We start from the raw sequence: 26952 nt of genomic DNA on the forward strand, positions 1-26952 counted from the left end.
CTTCTGCCCATTGTCAACGCATGCCACTACATACATGTAGTGTCAAAGCTCCTCCCTTCCTATGCACAAATGATATGTGCTGTTGAAATGTTGTTGTATAATATGTTCAGGGCTTGCTGTTAATGGGTGGGGGAGGGTCCATTCAACTCCAGGAATGAAGAAAAAAAAAATGCTATGTAATCATTCTTGGTATCAATATGGTCATTTCATTCCCCACACTGTGAGTTTGCCATGATAATTGAGTTTGTGTCATATCTAAAATTGATGATGCATAGTTTGAACACACAGAAATCACAGGAGTGGATTTTTTTTTTTTTTTTTTTTTAATGGCATCATAAACTCCATTTCTTAATGCCTTTGCAGTTTGAGTTGAAGCAAGGCTGTGATGCACTGGCATTCTATTGAACCTTGTGCTTTTATATTGAAATCCACAGGGAGTTGAATGTCAAATTTGGTAAAACAAATCCTGCCATTTTGTTTATAATTCAGTACACTGCATTTTGTTTTTTGTTTGTTTGTTTTTTCTCATACCAAGTATCTCATGAATGCATGTATTCTTGTACCAAACAAGTAAAACAACATCAAAGAAAAATACATACCATTACCAGTGTTACATTTTGTAATTCTATTCTGATTACTGTCAGGGAATGCTGCCGGATCAACCCATGTGTCATTAATTATTGAAGTTTCGATATGAGAGAAGCAGTGATTGATACGATGATTCACACACTTTGAAGGTAGTGAGTTGTGTACATCCAGTCAGTGTTGTGCTCAGTACTTTTGTTGATTTAATGCCTTATGATTCAACTCGCCAGTGAATCATTCACATCACCCTTTTCAATCCATTGTTACTTTTGTTTGAACTTGTAGTTTCCCTGAGCAATGAGCCTTGTGTTGGATTCTTCATGGCACCCAATGAGGATGCTGTGGATGTTGTGTCGGTGGAAGCAAACCAAGGCAGCAGATCGCCGTACCATCTACTGGAATTAGAGCAAGCTGCTGAGAATGCCATCAATCGGCAAATGGACGACGGACTTACCTCACCTGTAGAGCTGGCTCCAGGTGCCATAGACCCCGAGCACAGGAACGACCCAATGATCGCTGCCCATGATCCCCACGATTCCCATGATCTAGACTTCAACATGATGCCCATATCCACACTTCCGCAGAACCCATTCCACTTATTTGACGTCCCGGCCGATGGCCGCAGCCTGGGTGAATTCAGCCACGTGCAGCCACCCATGAGTGCGAGCGTCAGCCACTGTGCCCTTGGTGATACTCGGAGGAGTCTGAATAGCGGGAAGAAGGGTAGGGACCCAAATGTACCCAGTGAACTCAAGGGAGAGGGGTTGGGCAGGAGGCGAAAGAACAGCAGAGATGGTAAACATGCCAAGCTGAAGAAGGATGCCATGTGGGCACTCAGCCCAGGCAGTAGTGCCAGGACTCCAGAGGGAGAGGAGACCCCCCTCCTCCAATCTAGTCGTGGTGAGTCCGGCTACCACGCACTCTCTCCGACGTTCAGCGTCAGCCAGAACTCTGCTTTTGAGGCGAGGGCAGCGCACTCCTACTCCGATGCAGACAGCACGTCCTCTGCTCTGGCCAGCGAGGGCGGGGATGGTAGTGTGGCAAGGCAGCCCACTGCAGAGGGCAAGATCCCATGCAAGAACTCCTTCGAGGCGAAGGATCCCGGTTGCTTGGACACCTCTGATGTGGAATCCCAGTTCTCATTCAGCAGTCACGGAGCCACCATCGGCTCTGACACCGTTCGCTCCATGTCGCGTGCCGGGGACGTTACTACAATTGTGGATTCCAGCAGCGAGGAAGACTCGGACATTGATATTGTTACTCTTGACGACCCCATGAACTGTGCAGACTCTCCGGGGTACGGTTATGGGAATGCATGTATGTCGGACTATGATGCAATAGACCCCAGCCTCCCAAGCACCAGTTTGTTGCTCATGACTCCAACCCGACCGGGGAAGCCTAGCAAGAAGAGGAACTGGTGGGAGGCGGAGACATCTTCAGATGGTGGGAGGTCAGACAAGCCTGGTCCATCCAGGCAGAGATCTGGGTCAAGTAAGGACAATATGGTGGTGGAGCTGCTTTCTCCCTCCAGTGCCAGCAGTAGTGATGATGAAGTAGAGGTCATTGGTCACCTTCGCAAAGATTTCCCATTGTACAAAAGGTAAGTATGCCGTGCCAACCCTTACCCTGTGATAATGAGCATGTTGTACATGGCAGCTTCTTGTAGAAGTATGACTTTTCGTGTCCATTTCCCTACATATATATGTTTCCTCAGGTTGGCATAATTTCTTCAGTCTGCTCCTTTAACTGTATCTTTTATGTTTCTGTTTTTGTTTTGGTGTGCTGATTATTTCACAGAACAATTTGTCTAGCAAGAATGGTTTCCATTATTCATAGATGTGTGATCAGTATGTATAAAATTTCTGTAGTCTGTAATATTGAGAATTCAATTTGTGTACCTGCTGTAATGTTATTTGTTCCAATTATAGTTTTTCTTATCCGTGTGAATTTGTCTAACATTGTATTTGCATGATTAATGTACATGTGCAAAGTGTGTAAAGGCAAAATACTCTTTTTTTTTTCAAATGATAAGAAAGCATGCCAATGTTTAAAGCAGCTTGCATTACACATAATTAATCACATATGGGCAATTCCACGGTAACTAGGACACAGGTGCCAAAAATTCAAAATGATATTTGTTTCAAACACCATACATTTTCAGACAGTACTTGAGTTGAAGTTTTAAGAATCATTATGTTTTTCAATAAAAGTGGCCATTTTGATTTTCAAAATGGCTGCCAAAATATGCCTATAACTCAATGGTGAAAAGAGTGTATTGTCGCATAACTTACTCTCTGTATATCCACTTTATTAGTACTCTAAACAACAATCTTTCATATGTATGCAGTTACCAGAGAAGTCTTTTACCACACGATAGAAAAAAAAGCTGGTAGCTTTAAAGAATTTGATAAAAACTGTTAATTACTTTGATAATGATGGATGTAACGTCAGTTACCAAAAACAAGGAATTTTTAAGTTTATTCATCAAAGGAAGTGAGCTGTATGATGTAACTTGGGATTTCTAATGTATGCCCATATGCCTTTATTTCAATACCAGAAATAAGGATACTTGGCATACTGGAGAGTCAAAATGAACACTACAAAATGTGTAACGTCAGTTACCGAAACGTCATACACGAGTATGTAACGTCAGTTACCATGACAGTAATTATAACTGAGGCAAATTTTTTGACTTTTGGCCATTTCAATACATCTGGGAAGTCAACTTACAACAGAGAGCAGCAATCCCTTTCATAGGAAGTGATGTCATTACCATGGTATGTCCATGGATACCAGGTATTTTTTTTTTTTTTTTTATTTCTACATTCATTTATTCAGTCATTTACCATGATTATCTTTTTTTTTTTGGGGGGGGGGGCTTGAGCTTTCGATTTTTGATTCAGCACAAGTTTAAGGTTAAATAATCTGGAAGTTTAGTTTGCCAAATGCAGTATATGCACTCAAATTAGTACATTCCCAGTCCTACGGGATGATAAAGCTACCAAAGTTTGTAGGCCTAATCAGTGACATGATTGCATGTTAACCACATTTTCTATAAAAAAAACAAAAACAAAAAAAAAACTTCTGCACAGCTGTATATACCAACAGTTTAACAATCTTCACCAATGTTTGCTTTCGCTGGCATTTTTCTTTCTTTTTTTTTTCAAGAAGCTTAGTCAAGTTTCTTCCTCAAGGCAAATGCACAGATATTTCTTCTCTTGCACTTTAAATGTGTGGTGTAGTTAACATGGCTCATCTTGTATTATATGGTATGTAAGGCATGTACTCATTATTGTTTGAAACTTAACACTGATGTTGCTCAAAGTGAGAGAGGATTCTATAGGGCTTTAAAAAAAAAATTGTTCATACAGTGTGTATTTGTTGATTACTTTATTCTATTCATGCAGGGACATTTTGTAATACAACACATGATAATTATGAACAGGAAGAGTTTTTTATATTGATTTTAATATTCTTTCATTGCAAAGTCCGATTTCTTGGTATCTCGAATGTATTTGCAAGCCGTGATATATCAGTGAAAAGGAAAAGAAAAACAGTTAAATTTCTTCAAGCTAGGAATGAAACAATAATGCTCTTTTGACCAAAAAAGCATTTATTTTTCTTCTTCACAGAGAAATATTAAAAGTGCGACACTTTTCATTTAAATCAATTGATGATGGAGATCATCAGGAGTAAAATGAAGAAAAGAAGGAGAAATATATCACAATAGATTTCATACATATTTATGCATATTTATGCATATTTATGAGTTGATACATGTTTTTTACCCCATGACCTGGAAGATATTTTGATATTTTTTTCAAGCACAAAAATATCCATGTTTTGTGTAGTACTACAAGGTATTATGGGTGGAGCACTCTATGTAGATAAAAACTTTCCTGTTCATTAAAAAACAAACAAACAAACAAAAAAACCCTTAGTCATGTCAATATATTTATACTTGGAACTGCTTAATCTATTAATGGCTCTGTGTAATCATAAATGTTGAATAGAAATTAAATCTTCAGACAAATGTCAAGAAATATCCTCTTGCGCATTTACAACATTTTTGCCCAACTGTGCTATGGCAGGGGGGGGGGTTCCCCCTAAGGGCCCACCCAATATCATTTGTGTCTTTAGATTTTGTTTTAATTTGTTGCTGTAGTTGCCTGGGATTGTCACTGGTGCATTGCAGCAGTATAATAACCTGTTAAATAAATTAGTTCTCTGTAAACCCCACGGCAAAGTATGTGTAACGTCAGTTACGTAACGTCAGTTACTGACATGTTTACCTTTAAGTTTTCATAGAACACAAAGAAAATGGACTACTGTTTCATTTCATTGTGTATTTATGACTGATGAACCAAGGTATGACTCCATATCAACCAAATCATTCTGAATGGTCAGAATTATGAAATATCACATAGCTATTCCCAATCATGATTTTGCATGTGTAAACCCTATGGCAAATGTAAGCGTAACGTCAGTTACCGTCATGCCTTCACTGAAATTGGCATGGTGGTAAAAGGAGACAACTAAAGTGCACATTATTTTGCACACCTGTTCCTAAGAACCTAGGTGTATTGCCATATTAAACACATAAAGGCTAAAAGTCAGGGACATGAGATATTTCCATTTACATCTACACCATAATTTCCCATGTCCTTTTTCCGTAACGTCAGTTACCGACACATTTTCACTTGCTATGTGATAAGAAGTGCAGTTTGAGAGAAAAACTTTCCACCAATTTCTTCCTTCTCATGAACTTAGTTATCAATGCTAATTGCAAGCCCAAGGTGCTTTCATTCACAAAACTACAAGGTAAACAATTTCATGAAAATCCTTACGTGTAACGTCAGTTACCGTGGAATTGCCCATATAATCATCATGGAGTTACAATGTTCTTATGTTACATTTTAGAAAAAAAAAAAATAGGTATGCTGTCTGTCAGGAGGTTTCCTCTTATTTTTATTGACCAGGGGGAATGGATGGGGAAGGGGGATGGAAAAGAAAGGGGTAGTGGCTTTGTGATATATTGTGCTTGTACAGTATTGGGTCACACACTGTACATTAAAAAGTGTGCTACGTGATGTGTGTATAATGCTACAGGTAGAGGCTCACATTTGCATGACAGTGCAAGTGCAGGGTCGTTTTATCAAAAGATAAAATCAGTATTAAATTTCCTTACCACTCAGGCTGTCATAGACTTAAAGTTGAAATCAATTGTATAATCAATTTTAACTCTTCATAAAACAGGGCCCCTCATCATGATGGCATGTCCATGTGTTTGTTTATTTGGCATATTGATGGAAAGTGTGTCTGTGATGTTGACATTTGAATGGCTCCTGTTTGATTCCTCAGTGGAGTGAAATCTCGGAAGAAGGAATCCAGCTCTCCAGTGGTGGTAGATCTGACAGAATCAGATGATGGTGAGTTTAGTCTACAATGCATTTTAGATGTGGCTTGGTAACACTCAGTTTTTGTGCTCTTCTGCCTGTATGTTTAACTACACTGTACATTGTAGCTTGTGAGATTCTCACACACAGACACACACACACATGCACAAAGTATTTCAGTCAAAAAAAAAAATTTTCATTAATAAAGGGAAGATTAGCTCAAAGAAGACTGTTATAGATGAAATTAATGAACTCAGAGCAGTAGGTAAGTGACAGTAGGCGTTTTCACATCAGCCCGATAAAAATCCAAGCACGAAATATTTTTCGCGATTGCGAATTAGAGCGCTATTTCATTTCTTATTCACATCAGCCCGAAGAGAATTAGTCCGCATTTTTTTTTCAAGCTAATTTGACAGCTGAGTATGTGCAAACAGCATCAGTAATGTGTGTGCCCTCTCAAAAATTCCTCATGATTTGTGTGCAGTTTGCCTCGATCGATCAGGTCACACAGGCTTGGCATGATGGGATTCATCGCTTTAATTTCTCGAGTCGTTTTCACATTATCAAATAGCGCGCTACTATCCCGCTATTTCAGAAATTTCCCGAGTTGGAGTCGAGAAATTTTCTCGATCAGAGCAATACAATTAGCGGGCTAATTTGTGTTCACATTATCAAATAGCGCGCTATTTCGCTATCGGGAAAATTTCCCAAGTCAGAAAATAGCGCTCTATTTCGAAACATCTGGATGATGTGAAAACGCCTAGTGAGTCAAGTCAGATATGAGGGCCATAACATCCACACAGGTGAAATAGCTGCCATGGTTATTCAATTCAATTCAATTCAATTCAATTCAATTCAATTCAATTCAATTCAATTCAATTCAATTCAATGGTTTATTTCCATCATCAAAAAAAAGAAACATTATTTAAAGCGGTACAAGTTGTCAATTTGTCTCATTCGTTTGATAAGGACTTTTTTTTTTCGAATACAATATAAAGTATATGCATGAATGATGTCATAGAAAAAAAGTTTGCGGTTACTATGTACACAAAAGATGAGAAACATAATTATTTTTGAAGTCTTAAATGTAGGAATGTGGACTGACTGTATATTCTAGAAAGTGGCATTATTCTAAGATCCTTACAAAATCCATAAAAGTTGGAATTGTCTACTGAGAAATTCAAAGCATTTCTGAAAAATATTTACCTTTTTTTTCTTGGGCTTGCTGTTTGATCATCTGAATGCCTTTAAGCATAGCTGCCAATTTGTGTTGATTTGTTTGAGATTCCCTTTTATTACCTTAATTTCCAAACTTCCCGACCCGAAGGTGAAATGTTCTTTACTTCTTGGGATCTGAATATGAATGTGTCGTTTAACATGGGGATGATAATATCTTTATTCAGGCTCAATGTCCTGATGGTGGATCAGATGGGTATCATTTGACAGAAGCACCCAAAATTGGGTAAAACTAGGACACTCTCTGTGATTTTAAGGTCTTCTCTGCTTTATATAAATTGGGGATTTGCGAGGGGCAGTGCCCTCTGAGCCCTTGCAGTGCCTGAGTGGGCTTGCCTGCATGTCCCTCTGGGAGTCCTATGGTAGGCCACACCAGACCACACCAGCAACGTGCTCCACTTTCCTCCAGATATCCTTCGATTACTCGGGAAGTGTTGGCAACTCTCTTTTTTTATTCAATCAGAAAAAAAAATACTTCAAGTGAATGTTAGATTATGGTAGTGATTTTAAATGTTGTGTCATGGACTCCTTTGTGATTAGCTGCTCCAGGCTACACGCAGTCAGTTCCTTCACAACACTCTCATGATGCTCGGCACATGAGAGCCATTACCGCTTTTCCAAACACTGGAGTATAACATTTTGCAGGGTGTGTACAATTTCCCGCAGTCCTCGTGTACTGCAGACAGCATTTATTCCACCCTAAGTTTGCCGATCGAGTGCAGCGGCAACAGGCCGGACTAGATCCCTGCTGTCGCTAAACAGAGGAAAGGAAATGTGTGACCTCTTTGGGGAAGTGCAGCTAATCTAGTGCTATTCTATCGTATGGAGCTCATTGTTTCTTTGACAGTGTTGAATTCACAAGGGATTAGAACATTTGGCAAGCAGCCTGTCATCTGGTTCACCTTTCTGACAGACTTCTGCCCTTCTGTCACTACAAGTTACCAGGCTCGGTGGCTTTATCAGAAAGAAATCCAAAGCAAAGTTTCAGTCTTTAATTAATCATATTTTTTTTCCATTTTTTTTCTTAATGTATTCTATTTCTGAAGGGAAGAGAGGACAGTGCTTTAAATCCCCATTGTGTATTGACAGCAACATGTGACAGGTCAATAAATTGCAGGACAGGACTCTCATGCTTGCACAAAGATTTTGCGAATGGTCTTAGCTGATTGACGTAATGTTGGTGTAATTTATTACAGTTCATGTGTTACTACAGGGGCCCGTTTCATAAAACTTGTCATCAGTGACAAGTTGTCATAGATGTGACAAGCTACTGAAATCCTTGCATCTGATTGGCTGAGAGCGAATTTGTCATAGAAATGTAGCAGTTGTCACTGATGACAAGTTTTATGAAACGGGCCCCAGGTAGTGGTATTCTCATGAACATAAAGTGACAGATCACTGTTGATGGCTCATTTAATTTAGACAGGAAGATGTTGGTTTCCAAAAAAGCACATCAACGTTAGAATGATCAAGTAGTAAGGTACATGTCACATGATTAATGATTTGTTTTGAAATTGAAATAGATCCCTAATGGAAACTCCTCTGATATAATGACTACATGCCCTCATTTACCTTTGAAATGGATATGTTATGAGAAGTGAGGCAACTCAGGTGCCAGAGCAATAGATTCTGTTATGATATCAGGTTTGGTTACAGAGTGTCACATGATTTTGTCCTTGAACAGTGCCAGCCAGTGAAATTATCCTGTGCATTTTATCAAGCTCAAAGCTAGTACATGCATAGTCCTGCAATTCTGGACAATGCAGTGCCCAATTTCATCAGCCCGAGAGCACGTCTTCACTTTTCCTGTGTTTACAAACTCACAGAAGCTGGTCCAAGCAGTAGCTCCACGGAAGCCAGCTTCCCCACCTCTTCCTCCGGGAAGCATCCACCCGCTCCTCCCCATGGGGCATCCCTCGATTCCTCTGCATCCTCTTCCATGGCGACACCAGATGTCCCGCCCGTGGCCTCTCCAGACTCTCCGCCCGCAGTGCCTCATTCCAGTGGGTCTCACCACCACCACCACCACCACCACCAAAGTGTGGCCAGTGTGTCAGGGGTTGGGGCAACAGCGTCAGTCGCTGTGGCCAAGGGCTGCCGCAGCTGCTCTCGTCCAACCAATGCGTCGATCAGCGTGAGTAGCTCCAGCTGCAGAAGGCACCACCACCACCACTACCATCATCCTCACCAAGTGAACAGGTACGTCACATTCTTTAAAAATTCTTGCAAGTCTCTATTTGGCTCCAATAACTTGAGTGATGTTCTCCAGTGAGCAAGTTGCCAGAAAGCACCCCCCCCCCCCCCCTCCTGAAAAACCTAGTCATACAAGTAAGTAAAATTTATTCTTTTTTTCTGACCTCAGAAAAAGAAAAACACAAACAAATGAAAAGAGAGCCTGAGCCTTTATTGGGAAATGAGCATTAGGAATGCATTTGCATTATAGACCTGTTAAAGGGAACCCAAATCCAAAGACCAATGTGGATTGAGTGAAAGCAGCAACATCAGTAGAACACATCAGTGAAAGTCTGAGGAAAGTCGGACAATCGATGCAAAAGTTAGGAATTTTAAAGTTTTGGTGTTGGAACCGCTGGATGAGGAGACTACTAGAGGTTATGACGTATGTGTGGACAACAATATAAAGAAAATTCCACAAAAATTCATTTTTCATGAAAATTACACATTCCATCAACTTGATACTGACATACATGTATGTTAAGGGTACCAATTATTCCCCCTGCTTTCTGAAAGCGGTTAGTCAGGTGCTCCTTCATTATGCTAGAAATATGAATTTTTGTGGAAATTTCTTAATGTTTATACCCCATACACACTATGTGTGGGTGGGGGTATAAATATTAAGAAAATTCCACAAAAAAAAACCTAGTCATACAAGTAAGCCAAAGTTGTTCTTTTTCTGACCTCAGAAAAAGAAAAAACAAACAAACAAACAAAAAGAGAGCCTGAGCCTTTTTTAGGAAATGAGCATTAGGAATGCATTTGCATTATAGACCTGTTGAATTGAACCCAAACCCAAAGAGCAATGTGGATTGAGTGAAAGCAGCAACATTAGTAGAACACATCAGTTTTCCTCACACTTTCACTGATGTGTTCTACTGATGTTGCTAGCAGCAACATTAGTAGAACACATCAGTTTTCCTCACACTTTCACTGATGTGTTCTACTGATGTTGCTGCTTTCACTCAATCTACATTGCTCTTTGGGTTTGGGTTCCCTTTAAGGAACTCTGCCTGATGATGTGCATTTTGTGTGTGCCTATGTGTTGTTCAGCTTTTGAAAGTCTACAGCTAGAAGCAGAAGAGATGGCTGCATTTAAAGTGTTTATAGATGTGTATCAGTATTATTGCGGTGTCACCTGTTCATGATGTTTGCATAAATCATTTCGTCTAATTCCACTAGGCTTACAGAGAAGATGGCTGTATTTTAGTCCTTTATAGCTTTTCCACCACCAGTGCTTGTGCAAGAATACATGTGATGTGTCTAGGGGAGCACCTCCAAGCTGTTTCCCCATGAAAACGGCACCATTTGATAGTTCTCTTTCTTTTCTTGGGGCATGGTGTTTTCCCTTGACGGAATCTACATGGAATGAGATATTTTAGAGGCAAATGAAAAGGAAGTGATATAATGGACAACCTCTTGCTAAAACCAATGTTGATGTTATCAGTGAGAAGGATGCGTCAAGAAAGAAAGAGAGAGGGGAAAAAAATGGTTGGATGGTGTGAGTCATGTGATACGCGCTGTGGGGCATCCCCTTGCCCTGGACTCCTGCCAACTTGGCAACGTGGTGATGACTGAGTGGGAAACCAGTGGTCATTCGTGTGTCAGCATTCAGCCAGATGACACACGCATACTGTCACACACTGCTTGCGCTTTTTCACAATGTCTTGTGTATGTTGGGTGTGGGAATAGAAAGCGACAAGATGATGTAAATAGTATCTTATCTTATGTAAATATGTGATTGAGGATAGTGTGACATGACTCATTTGGACCAAAAAAAAAAAAAAAGAAGTGGTTTAGGAAGGTATTAGAGATGAGAATAAACCTGGTAAAAATATAAGTTCAAAGTATGCATACTGTACAGAGGGATGATCTGAGTAAGTGTGACAGTGGCATATCACACAAGCAAAGAAATCCCTGTGAAAATGAATGATGTGGGTTTGCTGTCATGATAAAAATCATATCTCATTCTCTAGAGTAGTAAGAGATCTTCATCTGCAGGGGTAGAATTTAGTATCTACATCTTCATCATCATGAAAAGGTGGGGTAAAGGGAATAGGGGTGCACAGAGGAGGTGGGGGAGGGGAGTGGGTCAGACTGATGTGCACCTTCCCTTGCCATTAGTTACTTCCTGTCATGCTCACATAGTGTACCACAATCCCTCTGGGAAAGATGAAATGTTTGTCATTTTGGCTCATGGAATTTACCATTAATGAAGAATGCCTTAATCTCAGGAGATAACAACAAAAAAAAAAGAGTAGTATCCTTTCATATATCTGCCAGTAGTGTGATTGTAACTGCTGTAAAAGTGGATATTTTCGCGGGACTAATTTTTCGCGCTAGGCCGGGTCAGAAGAGTTTCGCGTGTTTTTAATTCCGCGGAATCAAGACATCACACACAGGAACGTATGGCAAGCAAAAATATTCGCGTGTTTTTATTTTCGCGCTAGTTTCTGGTTGCACGAAATGCGCGAAAATTTCAACACCGCGAAAATTTCCACTTTTACAGTGGTTCAATTTCTTATGTTAATGTAAATAATGTCTTCCTTGAATCTCTTTTTGTAAATTTATGAGTCTTTTTACTTTTGTTTGAATGTAGTCTTCCCATTTGGAACTTGCAATAAACAACAGCTGTATTGTCATCATTAGGAGTGCTTCTCACCAATCTTTAAATAATTTGAATGATTTATGCAGGTTAACATTCATATGTGCTCCTTTATTTCTGTTTGTTGTTTAGTGCTCAGGTGTTACTTGTTTGTCTTCCCTGTTCACTGCACCCTACATGATTCTTTTATTTATTTATTTATTTATTTTCTTTCTTGCTCTCTTTTTTTTTTTGAGGGGGATTTTCTTTTCATAGCACAATGTCGTATCTGAGGCAAATGTGAATTTAAATTAATTCAATATACACATGCTTTTGAAGATTTACACATGATTTTGAAGGCAGTTGAAAGATCTGGTTAGTTTGATGGCAAATGAGATATTACATTGCTAGGAAAGGGCTATGCATTGCCATAATAGTGTGAAGATTGATGGTATACCTATAGCTGCTATTACTTTGAAATTTGTGGAAGATATTTTTGTTTACTTTTTGTTCAATGTGTCATGTGTTCCTGGTAAGGTCTGTGCTTCCCGTAAACATGGTGATAAAGAGATGAAGAGATTGAATGTTTGAACTCTGCTCTTCATCCCACCTCCTCAGGCCGGTCTGTCAGCATCCAGCACTGTCCAGCAGCCGAGCCAACCACCCGGCAGTGAACAAGGAGATTGGGAGCTCACGATCGGCCTTCTCCTCCACGCGACACAGCTGGGAGCAACCGGAGACGGGCGAGACCACCCATGATTCATCAGAGGAGGTACCTGGGGGTTTTGGCCTTGTTATACCCCCGCCAAACGAAGTTTGAAGGGGGTATATAGGAATCAGTGGACGGTCAGGCGGTCGGGCGGTCGGTTGGGCGGGCGGTCGGGCGGTCGGTCGGGCGGTCGGTCGGGCGGGCGGTCGGGCGGGCGGTCGGGCGGTCGGTCGGGCGGTCGGTCCGTTGCAAATCTTGCGTCGCGAACTACTTCCTCAGTTTTCAACCGATTCCCATAAAACTTGGCACAGATGTGTGCCTTGGGTTGTAGATGTGCAAGACGTATTTTTTGACAGTACCCAAAAGTACGTTGCCATGGTAACGGCATATTATGGGCAAAAATGGGTACAAATCTTGCGTCGCGAACTCCTCCCACAGTTTTTGATCAATTTTTATGAAATTAGGTACAGATGTTCATCTGAATATGTTAATGTGCAAGACACATATTTCTGCAGTGGCAAAAAGTGCGTTGCCATGGTAACGGCATGTTATTGGTAAAATATAGGGCAAAATGCTTCATGGCAAAACTGCTTCATCAGTGTTCTTCCAATTCTCATGGAATTCATATTGAATGTTTGTCTTAGGATATAGGTCAGCATGACACATTTCTTGACAGTGACAAAAAGTATGTTGCCATGGTAACAGCTCACATATTATGAGCCAAAATGATGGAAAATTTTGTGTTGCAAACTACTTCCTCAGTTTTTGCCCAATTTCCATGAAACTTGGTACAGATGTGTGCCTTTGGTTGTAGATGTGCAAGACGCATTTTTCGACAGTACCCGAAAGTACGTTGCCATGGTAACGGCATATTAATGGCAGAAGATCAAGGAAAGATCTTGCGGATTTAACTACTTCCTCAGTTTTTTGACCAAAGCTTATGAAATGTTGTTTTGACCAAAGCTTATGAAATGTTGTTTGGCGGGGGTATAACCAGTCGCTGTAGCGACATTTCTAGTTTTGTTTGTTTTGTTTTGTTTGTTTGCAAGCAACTACCTTGTACAGAGCTGACAACTTACATGTTTTTACTCGACTTCTGTTGAGCATATATATGTACTTTTTAATCCAAAGTATATAAATATGGTTTCATGAGGAAAAAAAAAAATCTGTCTGAAGGATTCTTAAGTCTAACATTTGATTCAGCATGCTTATATGCAATATCCTAAATTTCAACCAAAAGTATGTTGCTGCCTTCAAAATATTGTAGTTGTTGTATGCATTGGGTTTTCTCAGTGAATCAGCATGATTTTTATTCAGAAATAGGCACCTCTGCTCATATATCTTTTTTTGTTTGTTTAACTCTGTGAAAATGTGAACACATCAACAACATTTTTTTTTTCCACACAGCAGCTTTGCAAGTGTTTGGCTGAAGAGGCTGAAGTTAGACATGCAGTAAATATGACATCTAGCATGTTGTAACAGAGCCACACAATGGCTGTGATTTCAATTAGTTACAGCATGGCAGACTGCATTTGCAAATGACTTTCAAAGTGACAGTGAAGTCCATGAGAAGTAACAAAAAATTTAGCACTAGCAAATTCATGAGACATTTCTGTTCAAATATTATATGACTCTGTGTGAACTCTGACTCTCTTTGGTAGGCACGAGTGTCCAGTAGCATCCAGGAGCACAGTAACAACAACGGCCAACCGATGACCTCCACATCTTCCTCCTCATCAACCTCTGCCTCCTCCGCCTCAACGTCCAATGCTTTCTTCCAGTTGGCAACGGACACTCGGCGTCGCTTCGAGGCAGGGGTGGAGCTGTCCGCTCTCAACAGCGTCAGGCAGCGTCAGCCAGATGCCCAGTCCCAACCCGGTGTGTCTGCCCAGCTACCCACGGGGAGCTCGCAGGCGGTCAACAGTGCTTGCAGCCATGCCCAACGGGAGAGTGGAAGCCGGTATGGGACGCGGTCAAGCCTTCTTGACCGCCTGCTGCACTCTCCTGGTCTGCAACAGGGCTCTATGCACAGTAGAGGTTAGTGTTGCCCAAGTTGTAGTTCTCTGCCGATAGAGCTGATACTGCGCTAAGAGTAGCCATTACCAAAGGTCATGCTGCTGCATAGGAGTAGCAAGCAGAGGGTCATTACAGGAGACTACTCAAACCAACAGCCAGAGCCCAGAGAGCCAGTGAGAGAGCCTTCGGAAATCTGTCTGAAATTTCATGATTTACACCTTTGAATTTCCAAATTTTCCTATCAGTGTTTGGTGGCAGAAATCATTACCAATCAGCGGAGCATCATTTGAAGAAGTGTACACATTTTGCACTGACCGAGGATGGGCGGATGGAACCATATCATTAGTCAAAGCGACTAAATGAATAATATTCAGTAGGAGTGGTTTGTTGGTTTAGGCTCCCTCCAGGTCTTGATTGATAATCACTATTGCAGATCTCAAGAGGCCCTTAAGCTCCACTTCCTCTCTCGCTCTTTGTTCATGATTTTCAGGGCTAACCACAGTGTGAAGGCCTTTGAAAGAGACTACACCCAATGGTGGAATAGTGATTTCACTGCTGAGGAACAAGATACATGTTTTCTGTTGTTTGTTTTCATATAAGGATATATGCACAGGATTATCACTTGTATTCTCCAACTGATTACAATGCAAACATGATTTGTGTGTCAGTGAGACTTCTCTATATCTCAGTTGGTTTGAATTTTCGAATGAGTAAAGCCTTAGCCCTCATCCTTGATCCTTCCCTAAGTTGATGTAAATGAAGTGCTTTATGTTTCGTTTTACTACAGCCTTACTCAATAATTGATAGATGGCTTTTAAGAATGTATAACAAAATCTATCTATAAAAAAACACTTCTGAGAATTAATTCATTCATTGTAGTGTGACATTTTATGAAGAGGAACGCAGTTTAAAAATTAGGAATTTCTTCTTATTGTTTTTTAGGTGACAAACATTTAAGACATTTAAGTAGAGTGCCTGGAAGTCAACAACTGGGTCACCATCACCACCATCACTACCATCCCCACCACAACCACTCCTCGCGCTCCTCGTCATCATCTTCTACCTCCAATGCCATCTCCTCTTCCCTACCCCGCCATCGGCCTCTGGTTCAAGGTCCTGCCCGGCCAGTCCCCCACAACCCCACCCACTCTCTGCAGCAGCAGCAGCCACAGCAGCCCCAGCAGCAGCAGCAGCATCAGCAGCAGCAGCAGCAGGGGTGTGGTCCTCAGTTGGTCACCACGACATCCCCTCCACCAGCACCTTTCCAACACCCCAGCCAGTTGCAGCATCCCCATCCCCGGCCGCACCCCTTGCAGCTGGTGGCAGAGATCCAGCTGCCCCAGCAGTCCCCATCGGCATCGGTCACCCACCAGCAGCTGCGGCAGCGTCAGCAGTACCTGGTGGAGATGCAGCGCCGCTGCCTCCAAGTACAGCCTGTGCAGCACATGTCTCACCGCTCCTACGGCCGCGTGATGCCTGATTTTGGTTTCGGCATGGTTCCTAGTAGGCACATGCATTGCCCCGAGCAGCAGCAGCAACGCTTGCACCTCGCTGAACAGCAACAGCCACAGCAGCAGCAGCAAGAACAACAACAGCAACCACAGCGGCAACAAGATCCTGAGCAGCTGCAACCAGCACCACCACCACAGCAGCTGCCGACTCAACACCCACCAGGGGAGCAGCATTCGGGCCATATCCGCATCCATCGTGACCCCCAGGCCCAACCTGGTCACCCAAGAGCAGCTAGGGAGATGCCTTCACCATTCTGCACCAGACACCCCGTCCTCAGGTCTCAGAGGTGAGTTACATATTCTTCTCTACTCTCAATCACCTTGCATGTTTTCTCTTATGCTTATTTTTACATGATAAAGTAAGAGTAATATTGTTGTTCATGAAATAGACTCAACACAGAATCAATGCCATATTCATACTCAGTAAGTAAACCATTTTGATACCCAGCAGGTGCCATTTTGATGAAGTTTATGTTATTACAAGTTTATTGTCAATGAATGTGCTTTGTAATTCATGCAATCTATCTCTTTCCACATGTCTGCTATTTCAGTGTGAGATGTGTCCTTGATGAATGATATGAAATGATTCTCCTCATTCACTCTAGTGATGAATAGTGCATTCTTCTTGAGATCTTGATGTGGGTGTAATTCGTGAACCAGATGCCCACATATTCTTTTCATGATAATACACTGTCATACTTCAAACCACTCTTGTTTGATAAATTCATTTAGGAAAATATGATGTTGTATCAGCTGTAAGCAAAGGATAGCAATTTGAAAAAGTTCAGGCTTTTGTCAAGACGAGAACTCAAGTTGCCTTTCCCACATTTTATGATGTCATTTTTAAATGTGATTTACAGAGACACTACTGAAGTGGGCACTGGAGCTGGAGCGGATGGGAGGCAGCACCAGCACCGCCACCTACATCACCACCTCCACCACTACCACCACAATGCCCCCCATCCTGACCCATTCAGCACCCCCAACATGGCTGGCACCACTGTGGCACCTCTCATCTCTAATCTGGTGAGTGATAGATCGGTGCATTCATTCATTAGTATAAAAAAACATAGAGGTGCATGAGATGAAGGTACTCAAGTTCAAGCTAATGAAGGTGATCTGTATAAAGAATCTCATGTTCCATTCTAGATCTGTAGATCAAAACAACCACATAACTTCTAGAGAAGAAACACAAACAAGCAGATGACAAAATAAATTTAAGGGAGACATATGATGCTATTCACCCAAATAATAGACAAGGGAGGAGGAGATATTCAATATTCAATATTCAAATCTAGCGCTCATTAACCCTCTGAAAACCAATGCATAAAAATGTTCGTGACATTGTGTACTAATGGGTTATCAGTCGTAATGACAAGATATACCAAACAACTGTATTGAACTAGTATTCTGTTCTTGAAGAAGTCCTACTATGATGTCTTCTGAAGTTTGTGAATTTTGTTTTGTTTTGTTTGTTTGTCTGTGTACGTACTACTCTTCAAGGACCCTATTTATCATTCCAAGTGTTTGATATTTTGCACTGTCACTATTTGGCATGGATGTGAAATGATATACGCCCAAGGTATTAAACATTTATGTCATGTAATATATACTTATGAAAACATTGTTATGTCATGTGCTATACACCTATAAAAACAATTTTCAAAAGGAGAGAAAAAGCATGCAGGTAGGTGTAAAAACAAAAATAAAGTCCAAGATGTCAACTTACTGAAGATGAGACAAATGGACCCAACACAACACTTGGTACTCAATAATTGTATGTCATCAATTTGGAACAAATCGGGAGGTCAAGGGTTCCTAACATATTATTCCTCTGTTGTGTCCTTTGCAGCTGGTTCCAGAGATTCCCCCCATACACCCAGTCCACCCGTTCTTCACCCAGGCACACCCCTTGTCAGTCATGCGAGCACTCAGGGTCAGCCCAATGTATGAGGTAAGCTTGCCATGGTTTCTTGTTCCAAGTGTGTGGACTCTTACCACCAGGATCATTTCTCTTTGTGACAAGCCATCAGGATGATTTCACTGGTGGTTCAGTCTGTAGAGCATCAGTCTTGCAATCAAATGTCTTGGGTTCAAGTCCCATTGAGTCTAATTCAGCAATGTCGTGTGTAGTCACACTGTACCCTCTTTTTGAGAACACTGTCCCTCCTAAGAACATTAAATGGAGATCCTGTGTGTTAGGGAAGCAGGATCGCGCACACAAAAGATTCCACTTCATCCATTTATGGCAAAGAGCAGGGTGCTAACGTAGTAAATTGAAATGCCCTACATTCAAACACCAGAAAACAAGCTAATGATGCTGACCCCTTGTGGTTCACTTTTTGTGACTAGCAGTAGTCTGTAAACTGTATCATCTCCATATATTGTGCCTTATGTGATGAAGATTTTGCCAAAATCTACTACAGGTACCTTTTGACAAGTAACCCCAGGACTGCATAGTCTCAGTTGCCGACCGAGTGTGAACATTAATGGAAACCCCATTCTTGTACCTTATCTGTACATCCTTCAAAAAAAAAAAACAACTTACATCAGGTTGAATTCTCTCCGCAGGAGTTGGTGCAGCTGGGTGAGCATCTAGGGCAGGTGAATCGTGGGGCATCCCGAAGCACAATAGAGAGGAATACATTACCGCACAAATACAAGGTGAGGACTTCAACAGTTAACCCTCAAAAGATTTGTAGGTAGACAATCTTAGCAACAGGCATGGCATGTCTGGTTGAGTGTGTGATTTATTGGCCTTACTGTTTCTGTAGCACATGCATAATCTCTCAAAGGCTCTAGTATATGTGTAATATATTGAAGAAGGATTTATTTGTCATATATGTGGCTTTAGATTTCTTGCTTAGTTATGAAATTCAGACTTTACTCTTTCTGGTACCGGTAAGTTTCATCCTATGCCTACCTCCTTCCCAAAATAAACAAAACAAAAAGAAGCAAAAGACTAGGGTGACAAATAAAGTATTGTGTTAGTACATTCTTCTGCTGTGAGAACTGTCCATTCTGAGGATTGGTTTAGCAAGAGTCTTGTTCATTAGCTACTGTTGTGTATTGTGATCATAATATTTTATCAAAAGAGTATTTTTCTTATGTATGATACCTGTATCAAGCATGCTTTATTGGAATACCAGAAATCTGATATTAGACTTTTGTTCCTTGGGAACTCATGCATATTCTGGAAAGAAACCAGCCCTCATTTTTGCAGCAGCTGAAGGAGTCTCAGAAAGTTATTTATTGCAACTGATTGACAAATTGCCCTACATCGACATGAATCAGGCAAGTTGTCAATCAGTTGCAATAAAAACAACTCGACCGGAAGAATTTCATGAATTTGAATAAGAAGTTATTTCGTGGTCATTTGAGGTGATGACACACCTATGGATCTAGTTGTCCTCATAAACTGATGGTTTTTAGGAAGCCTGTGAGAGAAAGGGGGAAAACAAAGGCAAGTGAAGACCCAGTGGATATTTGTGTTTTATGGTCACAGGGTGATCTCATAAAGAGGCATTGAATCAGCATTTGAAGAATAGATGGCGGGAGATGGAATTTTTGGATTACAATATTTGACAAAGAAGGTTGCATGCAGTACATTGTCGTGTACTCATACTAACCCTTTTGGCATCTGTTTCTCAAAATCCCACTAACATTCTGTATAAAAAAGGTTGGTGTTGATAGAGTTAGACTCATTTCTCATGGTTGCTCCTCCCATTCCTTATTGCATGCCTCACAGCGCCATCAACGGGAGAATGACAGCAGTCAGGAGACTGGTGAAGTTGAGGGCGCCGTGAAGATAGAAGATGACGACATGGAGAAATGCACAATCTGCCTTTCATACTTTGAAGACGATGAGGAAGTCAGGTAATACAGAAAAATAAGATAGATGGTTTGCAGCAAATGCCATTTTTGCTTGCATGTGATGTTAAATTAAAGTAGGAGGTGACAACAAGAATTGTAACAACATATTGACATAAAAAAATAGTGTGCTTGTTTCAGTTCTGAATGATCTGCCTCACTGTTACTTCAGTATGACTTGTAACCTATCATACACTTATTGTGTCCATTGGATATGACCATTAGGGAGCTTTAGATTTGCGGCGCGGACGTATGAGACGATGAGTGCGTTGGACGTTCTCCTCTCTCTCCCTGTGTCGTGCTGAAAAAGCTCTAGATTACACTGGGACACAACATATAAAAAATAAAATGGCGCCCCCATGTGATAGGTGCATGAAGTAGCTCCCTGCGTCGTGAATTGAGCGGACATAAAAATAGCCCAGAACGCGCAGTGAAAAACATAGATGACGCAAGCTAAAAATAGATCAACTTGATGCGCGCATTTGCGCATGCTCAGAACATGTTTTTTTCCTCTGTACGTCCTTGTCACGAAAAAGCTCCCTATTAAATGGACGTGTGGTAAGTGAGGGAGTCACAACAGATCCCACTTTATTCATTCATCTCAAAGAGCAGGGTGCTAACCTGGTGAAGGGGTCCATCCATGTATCCACACCAGAAAAAAACAGGCATATGATGCTGACCCCTCATGGTTTGCCCCAGATGACTAGCAATAGTCGGCAGACGACATTAATTGTGCCACACAGAGAAGATACACTTTTCCATTTCTGTAAAATTTGCTCAACTGGACTTGATGCCTAGATTTACACACATGGCTCTTTCAATCACCTAGTTACGAGGGATTATGTCAACTCACACAACCAGAACCAGTTTTATTTGCTGGTAGCAAAACATACCTCATTGACATAGTCAGGTCTAGATACCGTGTGTAAGCAGATGTGTAGATTTAGATGTACGTCAATTGTTGTCATCTATTTTAATCATTCATCTTTCTGTGGATCAGGAAAATGAATTAAATATTTGCCCCCATCTTATTTGTCATTCCAGACGTCTCCCCTGTATGCATCTCTTCCATGCCGAGTGTGTTGACCAGTGGCTGGTGACCAACAAGCGCTGCCCGATATGTCGAGTGGACATCGAGACCAGGATGCCCAAGGAAGTGTAGATTCTTTACTGTGTGCTTGGGTGAAGAGAGTCAGAGAGAATATGAAAAAAAAAAAAAGAGATAGAGATTAAGAGAGTGATGAATGTATGTAATGTTTACTAATGTTGGGGAGAGAGAGAGAGAGAGAGCGAGTGAGGGAGAAAATGACACAAAGGAATAAAAAAATCCAAGGGGAAAAAGGTGAAACAGTTGGTGTGAAAAGGAGAGAAAATTTGTAAAAGTTATGGCATTTTTGGACGCTTGCTTGTTTAATGTGGAATAAAAATGGCATGGAATACCAGGGAGTATATGAATGTCAAACAATGTAAAATTTGTGAACATTCATAAATCAGTGTACATATCTGATAGAGATTACTCTTTTTAAATTATTTTGATGGGAAAAAAAAGGTAAGAAATGTGACAGTGGTGTACACACAAAGAGAGGTTGAATGTGCAGTGAGTGATCAAAATGTAATCACTCACATACCAGTTTTCTCAGAGCTGTGCTAGGAATTCTGCTGTCACAAGTTAGATCGATAATCCGGTATTGACCAGTCTGTACCAATATCTCTATTGAGACTGGGCTGACATATCATTAGGCATTATGTCCCTCGCACATACACAGTATCGGTATAATTGACTTACAAAAGAGGAAGGAATTTAAAACCCTTACACCCTGAAATTTTCCATAAGGAAGGCCGTGCAGGTCATTTTATCAGCACAGGAAAATGATACTTCATTTTTATGTCTTGTAGTACAGTGATTGGTTTTGGATTTTTTTTTTTTTTTTTTCTTTTACAGCATTCTGAGATTTTTACATTATGGGTGAACATTTGCTAGTATTTTGATGCTAATACCATATCTTATCGATGTGATTCATTTGAGCAAAATGCTGATTTTACTCCAGTTCCATATCCTTCTTAAAAAGCTTTTGTGGGCTTATATGTTTTACTCGACAAGAATTCTAGTTGCCTTGTGATATATCAGAGAAATACTTACTGCAGTAACTGGTATTGCTGGAAATGATTGCCCTGTGGTCTCACCATGTGTGAGTGATGCAGGCAGACTCGGAATACAATGTTTGATGAGCTAGAATGTGTACTGCCATTTAGATCATTTCAAAGATAGTTTAGAGCAGAGAACAGTTTGAAGAAGAAACAGAAGAAGCCTCGAGTACACATTACACTAAAGTTTTACATTGTACCCCAGGTTTGTTTTGTCTTTTTAATCATGAAGAAGAAGAAATTTTATATGTAAGATATCATATTATTTGTCTAAAATTATCCTTCAGGAAAAGCAAGTAAATCTGGAAAGCATGCATTAAGGATTAGATGAAAGAAAGATGATTATGTGACCGAATTGTGTTTAGATCAAGAGGCTGTAACATTGAAAAACCTGAATCGCTTTCTTTTATTCACACTGTGTCAAGTATTGTGGGTAATGAACAGACTTCAAAGTGACCGAGTGTTTTCATTTTTCTTCTTCTGAGGTATGCTGTTTTTCAATGCCTGGTCACGTGCTTGCAAGACTGATTAGAACAAAGCCAGCTGGAATACCAAAGCTATTGTAATCTTTCAGTGGGGTATCCTGAATTTCTTTAGTTTTTTGTTGACTCTGTATCAGTATGAGAAGTTTGGTAGACAAGCATAACTAGGGACAGATTGCTATTTTAAGTAGACACTCACTTGCACATTTGCTCAAAGGACCAAATTTGTTTCTGTGAGACACAATGCACATTTGTAGGACCCAACCCCCCCCCCCCCTTTAAGAATTATCTGAAAGATTAGAATGCAAAACTCTAACACAATCAAATAATCAAATATATTTCAACCTTTGTATGCCATTTTGTTGGGGAGAATGGACTATGCTTTTCATACAGTGTTGCCTTTTCCCAGTGGCGCTGATGCAGTTTAGGTTAGATCATGTGACAGATGGCAAATCTGTTCCATTTTTCTCTCATCATCACACTCCTTTGCAGTGTCGTTCTCGTCACAGGCATACCCCATTTGTTTTATTCAAGCCAGGTGTCTGTATGGGAGACGTAGGAGTTCTGGGGACGTAAACCTCTCGTAGATTACGTAGTGACAGTACTCAATATCTTGCGTAAAGTGTAAAACAGAAAAGTAGAGAACCATATTAGACTAGCTAATGACGTCACTTGTACATTGCATGTATATTTTCATGTCTTTGAGAAGCAGATATATCATAGGGAGGTAGAGGGAGATTGTGGGACAGAAATGGAGAGAAAGAAAGAGAGGGAGAGAGAGAGAGAGAGAGGGAAAGACTTATAACAGTACCTGATTTTGAAAACATATCAGGGCCAGAACCATTTGTAAAAGAGTTTGTAAATTTACATCCAGGAGGTCATCAGATGAGAATTGACAATTGAAATTTTTTACATGAATTCAGGTATTTTTATGAGTAACTTGTTATTTAATTCTTATGCCAGTTATGTACAGCCACCCTTCCACCAGATATAGTGCATGATATGAAATTTCCCGTATTTTCATAAGTTTAAATTTTACCGACCATCAATTACGCATCGTAATTCTGTATATTCTACCCCAACATCAGTTATATTTTTTGGAATTTTGATTTCCCAATTATCATATATATTGCCTTTCCATTTACTGAGAGTGAAGCTGTCTGTAAAAGGTTTATAACATTGTAGCCCTTAGATGCCAGTGTGATAGGCCACAAGATACACATGTTGTGGCTGGTTGAATGCTAGCAAATCTTCCATTCTTTTTGTTTTCTTACAACAAATTTATAAAGGAAATAGCAACAGGGAATCCTATAAAAAGACTTCTTTGGGTTTGTGGAAATACTGTTTATAATGTCTGATTTAACTTGCTCAAAGTGCTACCGGTACTTGGATGCTTGTGTGGGTATCACCGACAGTTTATACATGAGAGTGAGTGTACTGGTAGTCAATTGTTTCAGATCTTCAGCTAGAAGATCATCTGTGTTTGAATGACATGAATTATTTTAACTTAGACTGTGCAGCAGTGTAGAATGGGTGTGTCTCACAAGCAAGAGATGTGTGACGTTACTGTAAAAATGGATATTTTCGCGCGAATAATTTTTCGCACTTGGCCGGGAAAGAAGAGTTTCGCGTGTTTTTAATTCCGCGGAATCAAGACGGCAACTACTGGAACATATGGCATGCAAAAATATTCACGTGCTTTTATTTTCGCGCTAGCTTCTGGTTGCACGAAGTGCGTGAAAATTTCAACACCGCGAAAATATCCACGCTTACAGTAATTCAAGCCCAGATCACAGCCAGATCCTCTGAGTAGGTGCAAGTAAATTGCCAGGGTGTTCTAAGCTGCTAGCAAACATCCCTTAATGCTTTTTAACGAATACTACTGTTTTGCTGAAATAACCTCCAGAGCTTTAATCTATGTTGAGTGCCAGACATTGAGGGCATGCGGTCCTCAACATGTCGTGAGGATAGCGCTATCTGATTTTGTCATGTATGTCTCAACTTTTGGACCACTCGTTTGAAGTTTTCTCTGCCGTGAGGAGAATTTGTCGTAGACTAGTCTGGTTCATCAGTGTAAAGAGGGGCAGTTTGGCCTGGTTAAGGCAAAAAGTGACAAGCCTAATATATATGTGTGAATGAAAATGTTTACCGAGAGTAAAATCATTCTTTTACTGCGTTGTGCTTTCTTCATGCGTAGGAAAGGAGGCAGTTCCATAACTGAATGCATGAGAAGTGGCTAGATCTGGGAGTTGTTTTGTTATGTTTTTTTCATTTTGCAAGTATTCATTTTTTTTTCTCCAACGTGCAAATCAAGCAGGTCAGCTATACTGCTGTGTTGTCAAATTTTATATGGTGGCAGATGAACCAGGAAATATCAAAGAAAAGTATGTGAGTGTAGTTTATTGTAGATGTATTTCATTAGTATATACAGTGAAAAAACTTGAGAGTAATAACATTTTGCAAGCAACCACAGGAAATATGCTTAGCTCTCTTTAAAAAATTTACTGGAAAAAGAGTGTTCTTTTGAAGCAAGTTTGACAAACAGCACACAGTGGTCAGGGTCACTACTTTACTACCAATTTTGCTGTGAGGTGATGTTGTGTAAGTTGATACATGAAAATTGGTTAAAGATCACTTGCCAATGAAGGGCGCAGAGTACATTGCAACTCAGCATGCAACTCAAAACTAGTGACACAAGATTAGTCTCTTATTGGCAGATTGATAGTGCTCATCTTGTGAAATAACTGTTGATGCTTCTAGTTTTATTGCCAACTGAAAAGGAAAATGAGCATGTACTTGTGCTTTTCAGCTTCACTTTTTTAATATTCAGGTGAGGAATTCAGTGATGGGATATAAGCTTTTCAAGAAAGAATAGGGCAAGGGGGAAATACTGCTAATGAACTGAGAAAATTTGTGAGAGACCAAATATCCTGTTTAGTCCCATTGTGCTTTTGTACAGTTATCAATTGCAGGAATTTACTATGCGTATGGAGTTTCTAGTACAGTGCACACAATGCCAGGGTTCAACAGTTAAACCAAGCCTTTGTTAAATGAGAATAAGCATTCCCTGAACTGAACGGGGTTGCCTCTACTAGTGTAAGGGGATTTTAGCAGAGAAAAAAAAAAATCTATATGGCAGTGTGTCGTATATGCAAGTGGAGTACAAGAAAGTACGAGAAAGGCTTTCAAGCAGAAAAGCTACATGAATATGTCATTTGTATAATTTGAAATCAGAAAGCTGTATGCTAACACCAAGTGTGTTCTGTAATGGGCGTACTAGCACAGTGTGATTAACAATGTAGATATAATTACAATATGCATAGTATATAGTTACATTTAAAGGGCCCTTACAATCTTATTTTGGGGGTTCCTGTGGCTGGTTCCCACTGGTCCATTATTCTCTCTTTTTGTCATTTCTTGCTGCAACCTTTGTCATTAATCCATTTTAAGTCAATCACTAAGGAGCTAAAACTGTGATAGCATAATTATATTTGTTTGCTACTCCTTTTACAGGAAGCAGATACATGTACCTCTCATGTGATGACTATGTGTATGATGCAACTAAAGTTGGTAAAGTGTCCCATATGAAAACTAGGCCCAAATTTACCCTGTCTCTAACAAAAGTATTGGGGGTCATATTCAGCTACTCCTTTAGGAATCTGAATTCTCCTATATAGAGTTTCTCCTCTTCATAGCAGTGTAGGATTTATTTGCAATTCAGGTGACAACTCACACTTTTTAATGCAAGTTCATTGGATTTCTCCTGGACCGACTTGGAATATTCTGACAAATATTACTTCATGCTCCCAGCATTTCTTTCCATGTGGTGATACAGAATAACTTTGACCTGGGACAACCTGTGCTTTTTGATTAGTTTGCATGCATTATTTTCATTTTTTATTGGCTGCATCTGTCCTTTTCTTAAAGCCTTTGAATCTTTTTTGAAACTTTTGTAACCATGCTGGATGGATGGGATTCAGCATAAAGCTATTTTTCCCTTTTTTTAATGCTTCTCTTAAAACAGTACAGGTTTGTGTAAGAAGTTGCTTCCATGCACAGCTGTTGTAGACTATTTATAGAGCAATCATGGCATCATCATATAGATAAATGGATTAAGGGAATAAATGAATTAACATGTACATGTACTGGAAACCGACATGCGAGTTTAATGTCCTTTATTTGTGTG

General features: G+C 40.3%; 1 protein-coding gene across 1 annotated transcript in view; it reads left to right on the top strand.

Moving 5' to 3' along the window:
- LOC140238299 (uncharacterized) overlaps positions 1–21950 on the top strand; it is a 61527-nt gene extending 39577 nt beyond the window's left edge. Inside the window, exons 4-14 of the mRNA XM_072318235.1 lie at positions 871–2185; positions 5947–6014; positions 9044–9416; positions 12652–12805; positions 14404–14779; positions 15701–16556; positions 17130–17295; positions 18122–18223; positions 18841–18933; positions 20018–20145; positions 21184–21950. Of these exons, the coding sequence (XP_072174336.1) occupies positions 871–2185; positions 5947–6014; positions 9044–9416; positions 12652–12805; positions 14404–14779; positions 15701–16556; positions 17130–17295; positions 18122–18223; positions 18841–18933; positions 20018–20145; positions 21184–21301 (3749 nt within the window). The 3' untranslated portion in view covers positions 21302–21950. The remainder of the gene's footprint in view (positions 1–870; positions 2186–5946; positions 6015–9043; positions 9417–12651; positions 12806–14403; positions 14780–15700; positions 16557–17129; positions 17296–18121; positions 18224–18840; positions 18934–20017; positions 20146–21183) is intronic.
- The last annotated feature ends 5002 nt before the right edge of the window (positions 21951–26952 follow it).

The sequence above is a fragment of the Diadema setosum genome, chromosome 14 (assembly GCF_964275005.1).
Source record: "Diadema setosum chromosome 14, eeDiaSeto1, whole genome shotgun sequence".
Classification (NCBI taxonomy): Eukaryota; Metazoa; Echinodermata; class Echinoidea; order Diadematoida; family Diadematidae; genus Diadema; species Diadema setosum.